This window comes from Trachypithecus francoisi, unplaced genomic scaffold (assembly GCF_009764315.1).
Source record: "Trachypithecus francoisi isolate TF-2019V2 unplaced genomic scaffold, Tfra_2.0 Lachesis_group8, whole genome shotgun sequence".
Classification (NCBI taxonomy): domain Eukaryota; kingdom Metazoa; phylum Chordata; class Mammalia; order Primates; family Cercopithecidae; genus Trachypithecus; species Trachypithecus francoisi.
In genome coordinates, this window is record NW_022681473.1 from 72,480,827 (window position 1) to 72,497,723 (window position 16,897).

The 16,897-nt window shown below is 46.0% G+C and overlaps 1 protein-coding gene across 1 annotated transcript; it reads right to left on the reverse strand.

Moving 5' to 3' along the window:
* Window positions 1–13,316: 13,316 nt before the first annotated feature.
* FAM181B (family with sequence similarity 181 member B) lies at window positions 13,317–15,245 on the reverse strand. The gene has a single exon (XM_033206116.1). It carries the CDS (start codon window positions 15,033–15,035, stop codon window positions 13,755–13,757), a length of 1,281 nt encoding a protein of 426 aa, XP_033062007.1. The 5' UTR covers window positions 15,036–15,245; the 3' UTR covers window positions 13,317–13,754.
* Between the last annotated feature and the right edge of the window lie 1,652 nt (window positions 15,246–16,897).

Consider the following 16,897-nt stretch of genomic DNA (forward strand, 5'->3'; position numbering starts at 1 on the left):
GGAAGTCCATTGGAAGCAGAGACACTGAGACCAGAAGGCTTGGCCAGATGAGCAGCTCTGCTCAGAATGCTCAGTGGAATGTAGCCTCACAGTACCTGTTTTCTCGTCTGTTAAATGGAGAATATACTGCTACTTTAATTTAATACGGGTGTCCTGCTTTTCCAAGTGCCTTTACAAACACCCTCTACTTTTGTCCCCATAACATCCCAGTGAGATCAGCATTAGGCATTATGGGTCCCACTTTGCAGATGGGGAACTAAGGGACTAAAAGGTCAAATAACTTGCCCAGTAAGGTCATGAGGCAAGTTATCCTTTTCATTGTTTCATGCTTTGCATTTATAAAACACTGTCAATGCTTTGGCTTCCTCATTCCTCACTACAGCATATGAAAGCAAGACAAGTATTGCCATCACTATCTTCATTCTATCGAGGGGAAAAAAAGTTAAAATCTAGTGAGGTTGGAGCAATCTGTTCATCTTGGCAGCATTCATGATATAACTCTCCTTTCCAGATTTCTCCGTTAAAATTAGCTTTTCAGTCTTAACACCAGTTACTTTTCTGGAACAAAAGGGCCAATTCTCTCCACTTACGGTCACATACAAAGTATAAATATTTAAATTCTTTTTAAATTTAGAAAAGCCTTCTTTTCTCTCTTTTATAGTTTCTTTAAACATAAAACCATAATTTTAGCCAATGTCAAGATCAGCTCTGCCTTTTGCATGCTTTCGTTGTACATTTTGTCAACTATGTGAATAAAGAGAATAGAAACATAAAGGCATTGACGGAGACTGAGGGGCAAGCAGGTAAGAGAATGTGTGGCCAGTCCTTGGCACCTCTGCGAGAAGCATCTGGACAGAGCAGTGGCTTCCAACTGCGCTCACCCCAGGCCCAGCTGCATCGGTCACATCTGTGAGTCTGGGGCAGTACTGAGCTGTTTTTCAAGCCCTTCTCTTGCCCCAGGAGATTCAGATGCACAGGCAGGACTGAGGACAATTCTGTTCTCCAAAATAAGATGCAGCACTAGAAGTCCATGGTTTGCTCTTCTGTTTGAAACCTGCCTCTTGGCATAAGGAAGATGAAAATCTCACTCAGAGGAAATATCAAAGTGACTTAAAAGTCAGCTACAAGTATTACACACAGAGTCAAATACAGCTAAATAAATAACAGGACTTGGATCTGCCTCAGACTCCAGACGAAACGGAAATAAATTCATAGCTAAAGGGGAGATTTTATTCTCCAACCATTGGATTTTCAGATCCTACTGACATTTACTAAGGCCTTGCACTGGCAAATGCTATGCTGGAGGCTGTTTGTACTTCAGTTCATCTTCACAACCACAATGTAGAAACATCACGTGTCCCCATTCTAGAGATGAGAACGAACACTCATACTCAGAAATGATGATGTGACTGTCCTATATAGCACTAGTGAGCATCAGCATTGATTACATCCAGGTCTTAGAAATAACAGTATCTACCAGTACCTGGGAGCCTGCTATATGCCTGGCTCTCAGCAGTAGCTACCTACCTGATTTCTAATGCTCACACCAACCCTGAAAAGCAGTGAATATTGTTATTCTCACTTTCCAGATGAGAAAACTGATGCTTGGAAAGATATAGTAAGTCTATCAAATGGCATCAGTAAGAAAAGGCAGAAGTGAAATGTAAACCGGTTCAGTCTGGGCCAGTGACCTCTGCAGTGTGCCAATTCCAGGTCCAAGGTGGCTGTTGTAGCTGCTGCTGTTGTGTTGCTGTTTCACTACCTTTTACTGTCATTCGACTTACTCTCAGCAGTTGGTGTGTAACCTGTAGGAACAGGTAGGAACAAAAGTAAGGTCCTCCCAGCTGAACGGTGGCCCTGTTCAGGAAAAGGATAATAAAGTCATGCTGCAGTGCTTCCTGTTTCCTCATGCCATTGTGTGGACAAGAATGGCTTTTTTTACGATGTTCTGCAGCAACCCATGACCCAGACCTGTGCCAATGTGATTCAGATTCCATCCAAGTTCTGGGCTACTGTTCAAATATGTCCTGAGTTCCTCTGGGCCACTTTATCCCCTGCCATGCATTGAAATCCTGTTGCTATGGGCAAAATTGATTAAGAGATCGGATTCTGAGCAGCACTCTGTACCCAGATCTTGGGGGCCCTGGCACTCACATAGCACAAAGCTGACCACCCACCATTGGGCCCTCGGAGGGAGGCCCGATCCCCTCCAGGAGAAGAACCAGACACTCCAAACATGCTGGGAAGATGCACCATTCCTGCCAGGCTGCTGCGAGTCCTTTGTGTGGGGTATTGTTTTGTCTTCTGGGGTAAAGGCTCACTCTGCCATTGCTCCTTTACAAACCAGCTCATCTGAAGGGGCCAGTTAGTCACGGATTCCGGGTCATTGTGGAGGGGTAGGATGTTTTCAATGCCAGTGGTTCCAGCACCTTTTAAATCCTGAGACGAAAATCCCTGGGCACCCAGAGCTCTTCCTCATTGGATGCAAAAGAGGGACCAGGAAGTTCAAGGCTCTTTTTCAGCTCTCTACTGAGGCTTCTTATAAGTACCACTGAAAGAGGGTCTTTGTATAATGATGGAGGCTTTTCATATGACACCTAACACAGCCACAACCCTGTGCCATATCATTATTGCCATCTCACAAGAGAGGAAGTTAAAGCTCTGGTTCAGTAATTTGCCCAAAGGCATACAGCTAAAAGGGAAAAGCAGCAGTTAACAGAGTAAGCTCTGTCTGACGCCAATGATGCCAAAGATACCCCCAACCTTCAAACCTCTTTTCCAATGTTGCCAGGACCCACCAACAGCAGCCACTACTAGACAGTAGGGAGCTCTCGTTTAGTAAGAAAATTTACCAGCTAGAATCATACAGGCAGGAAAAGGAAGTAAACTGTGAACACTGACAGGGCCTCCCTTAGAGTCAAGGAGCCCCATGGTCAAGGGAAAGGATTTAAAAGAAAAAAACTGATGACCCAAGTATATCGCAGACAAAGAAGAGAAGTGCTGAAGGTGCTGGGTCCCAGAGGCACAGGTGCCAAAACCAGCCCTGACCCAGTGCTCCCAGGGCCTAGCCTCAAAGGAGATCATCTTCCCACAATGCACATGGGGCCTCTGCAGCAAATAGGAGCTGCTGGCACCACCAAGTCTGTTCTGGGTAACCACCAGTTTTCAGTGGTTACTCTCAGGGCCACCACCAGCTTTATAGTGTCTTTGTGCAAATTTGTTTTCAGAAAGCCCTCCCCTTCCTTGGATGCACAGCTTGGCAACACTAGAGCAAGCATGAGCTGGACTTTAGTTTCCACTCATCTCCTCGGCCATGCATGCTTGCACAGTGATGATCTGTACAATCCTCTGGTGCATGACAAACAATGATAGTACCAGATTTATCAGACACCAGTCGTAGACTCACTTGAATAACAAAGCCAGCCTGGATCCCCTGTTCGGACTTATCTTTTGGACTGGATAAACCTCCAGGGTTATGGCACACACTGAGGAGAGGGGAAGACTGTAGGGAGAGATACTAAGGCTCTATACAAAAAAGGCAGGTAGGTGCATGAGCAGTTATGTGAACATAAAAGAAACCTAGTCATAGCTGCCCCCAAATTGTTGAGTTGTTTGCACAAGTTATACTACCTCTCCTGTTCCAAGTCCCTGCTCACTGCATGCTATTCTCATTTGCATGCCATCTGTTTAGGTAGATCCTAGGGTCTTTCCTGGTCAGGAGTGAACTGATTATGTTTCTCACCGTATATCAGCAAGAGGACTTACAGTTTATAAACTGTAATCTCTTCTGAATTTGGACAGTGTGAGTCAATCCTCAAGCATTGGATCTGTTTTATGGCACTGACTAAATAAATGCCAGATGAAAAACGGGTTTTAATCTAGGCATATGGTAGTAAATAGAACTGAATTCATGCTCTGAAGGCAAGAGTGCCCTGTTGAATTAACAATGTCTGGCATGACTACAGGAGTAAGGAGTAGTTCCTGCCATACATTTGCCAACCCTGGACCACATCAAATTTCTGCAAATGCCTATTAGTCCTTTCCCCATAGCACATATGCCCACTCTCTTGTACTTTTATCACACACCATGTCCATTTCCTTGCCCATCTTTCCAATCATGACATCCCCAGCACTTAGCACCATACCTGCCCTAAGTGGGTGGCTTAATAAAAAAGTGTGAAATGAAAGAAAGACAGCATCACTCATTGGAGCATCTCACAGAGTTATGAGCTTCTCCTTATTCCCCTAGGACCTAATTTATGCCCTGAGTCCAGCACCTATCACACAGTGCCATAATTATATGTTGGTTGTCTCTCTGTCCCACAAAGTTAGGTACCAAAGTTAGGACCTGTATTATGTTCATTTCTGCATCTTCACACCTTATGCATGATGGGCACAAAAGAGAAGCTCTATAAAGTTATTTGAATAAACAATTAAATTAATGTTTTATAAATGAATCCCCTCATCCAGGCAGTTTCCCTCACTAGAAATGCCTCCTCTGTCCAAGTTGTTCACCAAATTCTATGCATTCTTCCAGTCCCTGCTTCCACCAGAGAATGCACTCTGACTTCGCATGCCATAACCCAGCAGCCTTGGCCACACAAGCGTGATGGAAATGGCATGTGGGCGCATAGATTATTTAGTTTTGTTGAGAGGTCTCTCCATTAAGATAGGCTGACATTTCTTTATTACTATTTCCTACCTTGAGAAAAATAATGTTAGTTTTATACTGTTGCCAAACAAATAGAACCATGACTCATGTAGCTAATTTTGTGTGTTTTTAACAATGCCAGCAATTTCTTACTTTAAAAAATACTCCTTCTGAGAAATGAAAGATGGGGTCTTTTGTGAGGCGGATGTTATAAAGAAACCCAAACAAGACTAAAGATATGACTAAGGCTGGGAGCCTAAAAAGCTAATTAGTCACGAGGTCCTAGAGGCAAGTTGGGCCTATTTTAAGCTGGACTGGAACATGCATTTGCAAAGGGGAGAGGCAGGGGAGGCACCCAGAGTTGTTAGACCCCATGAAAGGGAGTCACATGAGAGGCAGTCCCAAGGCATGTTTGATTCCCTTGCAGCAGTATCCCGAGTTCACAGTGAATTTGGCAGCAAGAAAGGACAGGATCTTGCCAATAGCAAAGACAACTGTCCATTCATGTGACAAATATTTTAGTTCCTGCATGTCAGACACGAGTAGTCCCTGGGGGTACAATAGTAAACAGGGGGCACACAGTGCCTGCACTCACAAGTTTGAACCCTAGGGAAGAGGAAGGGTTCCAGGCCCCAGCTAAGTGAGCCTGGCATCCCAGGAGAGCCCCAGACTCAGGTGAACCTACCGGAAACCAAGGCAGTATCCGTGTCATACACAGCTCACATAAAGGGTGAAGGGGAAAACTGCACCATCTCGAGCACACAGTTGCTTGCCAGCTTTCCCCCGACCACTGCTGGATACCAAGGTGGCCTTTAGACCCACCTCTTAATGAGGAACAGATTCCCCATGCACTGTTAGGACAGGCTCTTACTGGCCAGGTGCTATTTGCAGCTGAGTGGAGTTGGACGTGATAAGGTTCGACAGTAGCCTCAGAGAGCTTAACAAGTAGCTAGAGTCAAACTGCCAGATGTGCCTCATTATTACCTAAGCCTGGGCAGGAATGGAATTGCTCATTTGGCTCTCCAGCATTCTTGCTGCCAAGAGTCCACCCCTCAAATTGCAGGCAGCTTTTACAGGTTTTGTTACATCTGTACAGAGCCCCTTTCCCAGTATTCTCTAAAATAAAATAAATGTGGTTAAGGTTACATAGGTCCTTTTTAAGCACAAGAAGCCTTGTGTGGCATAATAAATAGGATTAATTTGTATTTGTGTTGATCGTCACTATTTGTTGTATTTTTAATTGCGTAGGACTGCCGTAAGAACACAAAAACTGAGTGGCTTAAAATAATATAAATTTGCTGTCTCACAGGTCTAGAGACGGGAAGTCCAAACTCCAGGTGTCAGCGGGACCAACAGTTCTCTGAGAGCTCTAGAGGCAATTCCTTCCTTGGCTTTTCCAGCTTCAGGTGGTCGCCAGCAATCCTGGCCATACCTTGGCTTGTAGATGCATTGCCCCAGTCACATGGCTGTCTTCTCCCTGTGTGTCTTCACGCTGTCTTCCCTTTGTGTATGTGTCTAAATTGTCCCTGTTTATAAGGATGCCAATCATATTGGATTATCGCCCATCCTACTGACTTCATTTTAACTTGATTAGCTCTGTAAAGACCCCATTTCCAAATAAGGTCATATTGTGAGATACTGGGAGTTAAGACCTCATCTATCTTTTGAGGGGGTCCACAATTCAACCCACAACATTTATTAGAGGTAATAAATGGATCTTGAGCCCTGTGCCAGGAACGTAGCCACATATTCATTCATTCATTCTATCTCTCACTGTCATCACATTCTATGGAAAAACAAATATGATTTTTTTCAACTTAAAATGTTTCTAGGATCATCACCTTTTGAAAGTGGAAAGAAAGATGCCCATGCCATTCATTTAGCAATTAAACTCTAGACTCTCTAGTATTTTGTGACATCTCTTGGATTATTTTCTTACAGTTTCTTTCTTTTTTTTTTTTTTTTCTTTTTTGAGACAGAGTCTCACTCTGTCACACATGCTGGAGTACAGTGGAATTCACTGCAACCTCTGCCTCCCAGGTTCAAGTGATTCTCATGTCTCAGCCTCCCAAGTAGCTGGAATTACAGGCACGTGCCACCATGCCCAGATAATTTTTGTATTTTTAGTAGAGATGGGGTTTCGCCATGTTGGCCAGGCTGGTCTCAAACTCCTCATCTCAAGTGATCCACCCGCGTCGGCCTCCCAAAGTGCTTTATATTGTTTCTTTACTCCCATATTGACACTGCACATTTCATATATCTGTATCTTAACTGCCCAACTCAATTTTAGACTCACTGAGGGAAGGGCTTCTAGTGGTTCCTCTCACAGAGGAACATTCTGATCACACTTTATGGACAGAACAAATGATCAAAGCATGTCACCAACAGCCTCTGTGCTTTCCATAACATGTGCTGCTTCAAGAAAAATAACTCTGCCCTTTGGCTTGATAAAAATACTGGTATGGTTATTTTTGTCATATACGTAATTCCTGCTGCAATTAAGGTTCCCACACAAAAAGGGGTCTCTTTGTATAATAGGTCCTTAAAAAATGGGAGCATATGATTATATGACCATTTGACATTTGGGGTGAAGCTCAAGTGACAACGTGATTGGAAAGTCCCTTATTTAATTCTAAAGTTCCGTAAAATTAATCCAGTCATCATGGGTTACACATTACTATTGCCAGATTCCAAAAAGTGATAAGAAAGCAGAGGCAAGTACCTGCCTCCGGTATAGGAGGCAGAGGACTAACAAATGACTACTATAACAGTGTGATTAACTGCTATCAGAGCCTGGGGTCTTTTAGAATGATAGAAGATTCCAAAGTAAAGGTGCTTAATTGATTCAGGGAGCTTAAAAAAGCAGGTGACACTTGGGCTAAGAATGAGAGGCTCAGTAAAAATTAGCAAGCAGAGAAAGTCAAGGAGTCCATTCCAGGCATAAGTAGAACAGGAGTGAATTTATGAAGGTAGCATGGGTATTGAGCATTAAAGCACCTACAATTAGTACAAAATTTCTGAAACACAGGTACTATTAGGAGAGTGGTGCATGAGAAAAAAGAGGCTGGCAAAAGCCACATTTCTAAGCAAAGTCTTTACCTAGTTGTAACAGGGAGTCATTGAAGGATTTTAACCAAAGAAGTGAAGACACCAGAATTGCTTTTTAGAAATATTACCTCAGTGAGCAATGGGAAGGATGGTTGAGAGGATTGTGAGCCTAGAGACAGGAGGTCATTAGGCAATCATGGTACTTGATTAGGTGAGGGGTGATGAAGGCCCAAACTAAGGAAGTGGCATTGTAAAGGAGTAGAGGAGACAGATGAGAGTTGCTTAGAACAGTGTCTTTCAAACTGCAGACCCAACCTATCAGTAAGCCATGAAATCAATTTAACGAATAATAGTCAGGTTTTATTAAGAAATAGAACAGAAACTATCAGCGTAACATATAGCTTCTTAGAAAGAATCTGGGCTCTGTAAAAAATTTTCAATTATCTATCAAAACATAATTGAATATTAATATAGATTATAATTCAATATGGGGATGTTTGTCTGAATATTGATTTATATAAATACGGCTATTAATATATTGACACATAATGTCCAGTGAAGTTTTTTTGAAGGTCATGGATAAAAGTATTGAAAACACACTGGCATAGAAGGTAATATGAAATAGGTCTTGGTAGCTATTTGAACAGGATGGGACAGGCTAAAAGAGTATGGTGAGATTGACTGTGGCTAATCAGTCTGTGTATGTGTTCGATTTTGGGCACAAAGTTTGAGGCGTGTATGAGCCCCCAAGAGACTCTGTCTAGGAAATAGGCAAGTAATGAGTCTGGGACAGAAGAAAGAAGCCAAGGTTGCAGGTATAGATCTGAGGGTCATCGAAACATTAAGAATAACTATGCCTTGGGAAAAGACACTAACACCCAGAAGGAATGTATGGAGGGCAAAGAATACAGGACAGAAGTGAGGGAACCCTGGGTCACACCAGTGTATAAGGTTACACCAATGAGGAAGAAGGCATGGCCAGGAAGTTAGGAGGAAAACTAAAAGAAAATGAGATACCAAAAACCCAAAGAGGAGAGTTTTAGGAAGACAGAGCCCAACTGTTTAAATGTGGCGTAGAAGTAAACAACAAAACTGAAGGCTGAAGACCCCGTGTTTGGTAATTGAAGCTTCCATGAGAGAAATTCCTGGGAAATGGTAGGGCAGAGATGGCATTTGTGTAGAATTAAGGTAACATGGGTACTGAGCATTAAAGCACCTACAATTAGTACAAAATTTCTGGAACACAGGTACTATTAGGAGAGTGGTAAATGAGAAAAAAGAGGCTGGCAAAAGCCACATTTCTAAGCAAAGTCTTTACCCTAGACGTAACAGGGAGCCATTGAAGGATTTTAACCAAAGAAGTGAAAACACCAGAAATGCTTTTTAGAAATATTACCTCAGTGAGCAATGGGAAGGATGGTTCTGCATAACTAATTTCTTGTTATGTGGAACTTCAGTGCTAAAACTGGAACAGTCTCAAGCAAACTGCAATGGTTGGTCACCCTAAGACTCAAAATAGTTAAGGTTTACATAGCAGGTGATGTAGAAGCAAAAGGTGTAGCTTCTTTTTCAGAGAGTTGACTCTTCTGAGAAGATGACAGCGAAATACCTAGGGAGGGAAACAGGGCTAAGAGAGCTTTTGTTCTTTCTTTCAAAAATTACTCTAAAAGTTACTTCTAGCATGAGAGAAAAAAGTGGGGAGCAAGGATGACGCTGAAGATATGGCTAATAAGGGGAAGATGGAGCAACAGCTTGTCCTCATGAGGCAGGAGGGGCAGGATCCTGAGCCATGAGGGCAAGAGAAGGTCCTGCTTGCTGGAGAGAGACATTGTGTGGAAAAGTGGGGTGGGAAATGGAGGGGTGTCACAACACATGGTCTCCATCCTGTCAGGACCTGGGAGTGAGAGAAGGGATAGGGTGGAGGCTTGAATGGAGATAGGCAAAGGTTTGGGACATGAGAAGGATACAGGAAGACACTAAAACACATTCCAGGTACCAAGGAACACCCAGCTGAAATGGAGGATCATGACTATGAGGCATGCAAGTATAATTATTATTACCAGGTTAGGATACCCAGCCTGTCCAAAGCCATGCAACTACATGCATATTACAGCATATTTCTAGTCTTGAAAAATACCTACCATTGCACTTAAAAAGAATTCTTGGCCAGGCATGGTGGCTCACACCTGCAATCCCAGCACTTTGGGAGGCTGAGGCGGGCAGATCACTTGAGGTCAGGAGTTCAAGACCAGCCAGGACAACATGGTGAAACCCCGTCTCTACTAAAAATACAAAACTTCGCCGAGTGTGGCAGTGGGTGCCTGTAATCCCAGCTACTCAGGAGGCTGAGGTAGGAGAATTGCTTGAACCTGGGAGGTGGAGGTTGCAGTGATCTAAGATCACGCCACTGCACTCCAGCCTGGGTGACAGAGTGAGACACCGCCTAAAAAAAAAAGAATCCTCTATGGTCAGGGATGTGGCTAAGCAAGAGATTAAAAAAAAATTATAACAGGCTTCAGCAGAAATTGATATAACAGAGGAAATAGTAAGTTCAGTCCTTGGCAAAACGATTACTAATGGGCACTACTTACTGTACTACAGTAAGTGGCATATCACACACATATGTGCCCAGACTGGAAGGCAAGTGGGGAGGAATAGGGCTACATAGGAGTCTGAGTAACAGGATGGATTGGAACCTTGACATAATGCCAAGCCTTGGCTGTCTGCTACTAGGTACTGCCCCCTTCCTCTTAGAGGATATTTATGTATACCCTATGCCAAATCACAATAATACTTTGTGATAGACTGTTATCCAGTTTTTCCAATGGGTAAACCATGCTTCAAATTTGGTTAAGTTACTGGTTCACCGCTGGTAAATCAGCAGAGATGAGATGCACCTAAGTTGATTTAGCCCCTCCCCTTGGCCTTTCTTATTTGTCACCTGTAACAATGAAGATAATGACAACAAAGCACAGGCCTCTGTAGGAATCAAAGGAAATCATGTATACGAAACTGCCAGGCACCCCACAGACACTTTATATATACATATCTCTAGCATAGTGGTTCTCAACTGGCAGAAATTTTGCCTCCCAGGGAGACACGAGGTGATGGGGATATTTTTCTATTGTCACAACTAAGGCAGTGCTACTGGCTTCAAGTGGGTAGAGGCCAGAGATGCTGCTACACATTCTATAATGCACAGGATAGCTCCCACAGCAAAGAATTATGACACCCAAAATGTCAATAGTGCTGAGGCTGAAAAAATCTGCTACTAGCATAATACAGGGAACTGGGAACCACACACATGTACAAAGCACAGCAGAGCCTGGCAAGAAACAGGCAGGTCTTGGGATTAGGACACTTGTATGTCTGGATCTTGGATCCACTACTTGCTGTTGACAAGTTATTTATCTTACCTGAGCCTCAGTTTTCAAATAGGGATAATAACAGTACTGTGTTAGTCTGTTCTCACACTGCTATAATGATACTACCTGAGACTGGGTAATTTATAAATGAAAGAGGTTTAATTGACTCACAGTTCCACATGGCTGGGGAGGCCTCAGGAAACTTACCATCATGGCAGAAGGTGAAGCAGCAGCAAGGCATGTCTTACATGGTGGCAGGAAAGAGAGATAGCAAGGAAGTGCCACACTTTATAACCGTCGGATCTCATGAGAACTCCCTCACTGTGTTCTTGTTCATGAGAACAAGAATAGCATGGGGAAACCGCCCCCATGATCCAGTCACCTCCCACCAGGACCTCCCTCAACATGTGGGGATTAGAATTAGAGATGGTATTTGGGTAGGGACACAGAGCCAAACCATATCAAGCACCTACCTCATGGCAATATTAAGAGGCTCAGTGAGTTAGTGCTTAGCTTAAATGCCTGGGATGCCAAAACACACAATGTTGATATTATTATTAATGAAAGGTATAGCAAGCAAAACAGTAGGGGAAAGATAACTTATTTTACTACACTAGGTAAGAAAGGAGAGGAAAATTAAGAAAGAAACATTACAATGACACTATAGTCTTAGTAACAGTCACAGGGTTATTAATGTTTTCCTACCGTGCAAGTGTATCCTGGATTGTATTCACAATAGTTTAGATAAATTAAATCGTTATTAAGTAATATTCTGTTAGCACAATGGAATTAATCACCTTTCACCACTTTGGAAGAGATTCAATAGACATTAGCTTTCTGGAGTTGCAAAAGTTCTTATCATCATTAACAGTACTCCTTGCTCTATTTCCTGTGGTGCTTTCTTAAGAAAGGCTTTATTCAGAAGAAAGTGACTTAGTGATAGCATTTAAAGTTGCATCTACCATTGGTTAATACTCATTTTTTTCCAGAAATTCTTTTCTGAAAATATCACAAGACTTTTGATGTGTGCAACCATGAATCTGGATTTTTACATCTATTGCAGTAACACTCGGTTTTCGACTAACTCCCATCCAGGTATTCCTGCAATCAATCCTGGGTGCCTTGAAGCCAAACAGCTCTCCTTTACAGCATCATCAGTAGGCAGCCTCTCGCTCAGATTTTCTGGGAGTTGCTCTCTTCATGCCTTTCTCTCCGCAGGTCTACAGCACCAAGGGTTCCTCTTTTCCCTCCAGCTGCTCACTTCCCACCAGTCTTTCCTCCCCGCCCCTTAACCATCCTGATGGTGCCATGTGTCCTCTCTGCCACATTCATGACTGGTAAAAATATTTCTTTTTCCCCAAATCTCCCTCAGACAACAGATCATACTCCTCCCTGCAGAGTCCCTTCAGATTCCATTCATCAAACCTGCTATTCAGGGAATAGAGACTCCTTTGGAAACTTCACATCCTTCTCTATGCCCTTCCGTGGGGACGGTGTGGGTATAAGGACTGAGGACACACAGCGAGGCAGAAACCAACAGAGGTGGAGGGGGAGCTGTGGAAGGAGAGAAGGAGGGATGGTAAAGAGGGTGTACAGCTTGTAAGGGAAAGGGCAATCACCAGGCAAGTAGATAAGCCAAAAAAAACAAACAAACAAACAAACAGCATGGGACTCACAACTCTGTTTCCAGGTGTAGAAACCATTTGTGTATACACAGCAGAACCAATCAAGCCACAGCCTCAAGACACTTTATTTCCCCGAGCTACCCAACTAGCTGTGGAGTGGAAGAACATTACCGTCCTCACCCTCTCAGATCAGGAAACTGATACAAAGAGGTTACAATTTGCCCAATCTCTCCCTCCCGAAGTGGCTGGAAAATGGGGTAAAGACAGGAGAGAAATGGAACCCAGGTTTGCCAAATTTAAGTCTCCTACAAAAGAGATGTGCAATAAAAGCTGGCCGAAAGAAATAGAGCAATGAGAGGCCAGGCAAAGAAAGAAGGAAAGTAAGCACTGGGACTGATAAGGGTGGAAGGAGATGGAAGCAAGAAGCGGGCAGGAAAAAAAAAAAAAAAAAAAAAAAAAACGTTAAAGTGTGACAGAAGAGAACCCTACCCAAGGACCAGCACAGGAGGTCAGCAGTGGACCACCGGCCTCCGTCCTCAGCCACAGGCTCACCTAACAAAGCTAAGCGACCAGACGAAAAACCGTCCTGTAAGAAAACATCCAATTCAGTAAGTCTCCGCTCCATTCTTTTCAATATATGCTTTAATTCAAAATGCACTCAAGGAGAGGGAAGGGAGGGACTAGGACACTGTTTAGAAGGGGCAATTACACTAAACACAGCGACCTTCGCTGAAAAATAGAAGGGACAGGTGGCTACAGAAGCCAGCTCTTGCCCCTTCTGCCGTCCCCACCCCATACCCCAAACCGTCTTGGTTTCTTGGCTCCTCTGGTCCCGTAAGAACCTACCAACGTGTTTGTTTTTGTTTTAACACGTGAGGTTGTGATTAAACAATCCCCAACTCCTCTTCATCTCTTTTTTCTGAAGTTGCTTTTATTAACTGAATTTTTAAAAATCCGGTTTCATCTCCACGTGCATTTTCCCATCGTTCTTTAGATTTAGGAGAAACCCATGGAGGCGTGGCGCTCTCCACAGCTGTCTCTAATGGAGGGAAGGGTGCCTCCAAGTCAGTCCCGGTGCGCCCCCTCCTCCCCCGGCGCCCCTTCCCAAACCCCGTCGGGTCTCCAAAGGCTGGAATAAGCGTTGCGGCTGTAGCCCGCGTTGTAATCATAGGACACCTGATGGGGCGGCGGCGGCGGGGGCAGGGCGCAGTCTGGAAAGAAAGGGGAGAAAGAGGCCAAATGGCCCGGCCCGTCCTCCCCACCGGGAGAGTCCGCAGCTGCAGGGTACAGCGGGCGCAATGGCTCGTTCAAGGTCAAGCCGCTGCGGGGGGCAGTCAGGGGGGGCCTTTTGGTCGGGGGGCAGCCCGGGACGCTCCAGGGCTCGGGGTACAGTAGGTTTCCCACCACTGCGGGCGCCGGGTCAAAGAGGCCGGACTCCAGCTCCGGGGGTCCCCGCAGTACTGAGGCTCCGGCGGGGAACACGTCGAGAGGCTCAGCGGCCAGCAAGACGGCCGCCTCGGTGCCGGCGCCGTAGTCGGGCCCTAGCAGCTCAAAGAACTCCACGGCCTCCGCGCCCTTCTCCAGGTCGCTCAAGCTCACGTCCGGCCCCGACGGGCCACACCCGCCGCTGCCCGCCCGGGACGGCTCAGTGAAGAAGGACGGAGGCAGATTGCGGGCCCGCAGTGGGACCTTCCTGGCCCCTGGGACCGCCGTGGCCCCCGCGGGGCCGGCTGCGTCCCCTCCGGCGCCCCCAGTGCCCGCACCTCCTAGCCCGGCCACCGGTGCAACCACCGCACCCCCCGCCGGCTCGGCACCCCCGGGGACATGGCGTAGCGAGTCGAAGAGCGCGGCCAGACTTCGGCTTTGCAAGCTGGCGGCCGCCGCGGCCTGAGACGCCTCCCGCCGGGGGACAGCCTTGCCGTGGGCCGGGGCCGCGACTGTCGGGGCGCTAGGGGCGGCCAGTGGCCGTTTGGCGGGCGTGTCAGCGGCGCTCGGGGAGGGCGGGCCGGGGGGCACGGCGCCCATGAGGCCGCTGCAGCGCTTGATCTGCTTCTGCAGGTACTTGCGGTGGTTCACCTTCCGCTTCGACTTGCCTGGCTTGTCCAGCGCCAGCTTGATGTTGCTGGACGCCGAGTCAATGAAGCTGAGTAGATCGCGGGTGGCCTCGCGCACGTCACCTCCTTCGGCTCCCGACAGCAGCGCGCCCGCCGGAGCCCCGGTCTCATCGTCCTCGAAACAGCAGCCCTTGTCCAGGGCTCCGAAGGCGCCCCCTAGCCCGTCCGGGGAGCCCCCGAAGCCGAAGGGCACGAAAGGGTGAGTGCTGAGGAGCGCCGCCTGCACCGCCATCGCCGCGGCTCCCGGGCTGTCCGCAGCGCTACCCGTGCGCCCCCGCCGGCTCCTGCCCGCAGCCCAGGCCCGGGTCCCGCCCCGGCGCGGCGCGCGCTGCGCAGCCTACCAGCTCTGGGCCTGGATCGCTGCGTGGCCTCCCAGGGGAGCTCATTAGGTCTTGTAAGCGAGGGGCGGAGGGAGGGAGCGCGCGGCGACCGCCCCGGCGGTGCAGGGGAGGGGCTTACTTAGCCTGGCTTGGAGGGGCGGGGAGTCGCTTTAGTTTTCTGAGCTTTCTCAAGCTCAACGCCTTAACCCCTTCGTTTCCCTTTGCTCCGCGGCGTTTCTTTTGACTCCTCCAACCGCAAGGGGTTAGGAAGAGATGGCTGGTCCTCAAACTCCAGTTCATGCCCGTGAGGCCGCTGCAGGGCTTGATATGCTTCTGCAGTTACTTGCGGTGGTGCCTTTCCTGAGGCAAGAAGGCAGGAGTCTAGAGAGGTGGAGTTTCAGTCCAGCTGTATAACAACACCCACCAGCTTCTGGGCGCTTGCTTCTGCCAGGCGCTGTCCATCTATTATCTCATTTAATCCTTGAATAACAGCCCTGTGAATTACATGTTATCACCACTCAACAAATGTGGACTCTGCGCCTCAGGGAGGTTCAGTGAGTTGGCCAAGGTCAGATCTAGCCCAGTCTGACTCCAAAGCCATTCCTAAGCCCTTGACAATGCTTGCGTCCTCTCTTGCCCTTGCCTTTCTCATCTATAAGATGGGGGAGGAAAATGAGTATTTCTTAAAGCTCTAGACCTGATCCTAAGGTTCTAACCTGAGTTTTCCCAGGATTCTCAAGCCCAGTGCTCTTTCTTTTTGACTGTTTGCCACTTGATTTTTACGAGTAACAATTGGCTAACAGTAAATTGAGGCCAGCAGTGGCCCATCTTTTATTAATACATAGCAGGAGGCAATGGAGAAAGGAGTCAATCTGGCTAAGTCCCCTGTTGCTTGAGAACACCGTGTGTGTATAAAACTCTTAGCATGTTAGAACAAAAGACGGATTGGAACCTCTCCCCTACCTGTCATACCATTTAGGTTATCCTGGAGTTTTCGTTGCATTTCGAGAATCATCTTGAAGTTCACTTAAAACTAATTTCACCTGGGCAATCCTCTTGGGATAGATAGAGAAAATTAGCAATAAGGTCATTTTCATAAGAAATTCAGAAATGGCTTGGGTTCTGGTCTTAGCCACCACTCAATAACCTCTTGACTTAGGTTGAAATCCTTGCTCTGCTGAGTTCATGGCTTTAGACAAACCAGCGTACTCTCTGTTTAGCTTACTCATATTAAAAGCAGGTAAAGTTGCCCTCCCTACAGGGCAACTGTGATGTTTAAATGATACATTATTCCATAGCCTGGATGAGTATTCACCCTTACTTCTCTGAAACACAAAAAGGTGACTATATTCCCTTATGTGTCTTCTGGATCATAGGGTGTACATGAGCGTTAAGTGAGATCACAGATGCTTCTCGATTTATGATGGAGCAACATCCTGATAAACCCATCATAAGTTGAAAATATTGTAGGTTGAAATGCAGGTAATACACTGATCAATCCTTTGTAAAGTTGGAAAATCATAAAGTTGAACCATCATAAGTTGGGGACTGTGTATATGAAAACACTGCGTGCGTGATAAAGTGTTCTCTAAATAAGTTACTCTAGTTTAGATGCGGAGCTTGTGTAGGAGAGAAATCGACCATCTCTTTCAAAACTCTTTTCATTAAGCCTCCTTTTGTAGATGTAGTGAAACCATTTTTGAACACCATGAGGGCACAGCCTTACCAAAGAAAAAAGGCCAGATGGGCCATCAGAGAAATGCAGATCAAAACC

Excerpts from the sequence above, each read along its gene's own strand:
- FAM181B (XM_033206116.1), bottom strand. The coding sequence starts at position 15,035 with ATGGCGGTGCAGGCGGCGCTCCTCAGCACTCACCCTTTCGTGCCCTTC.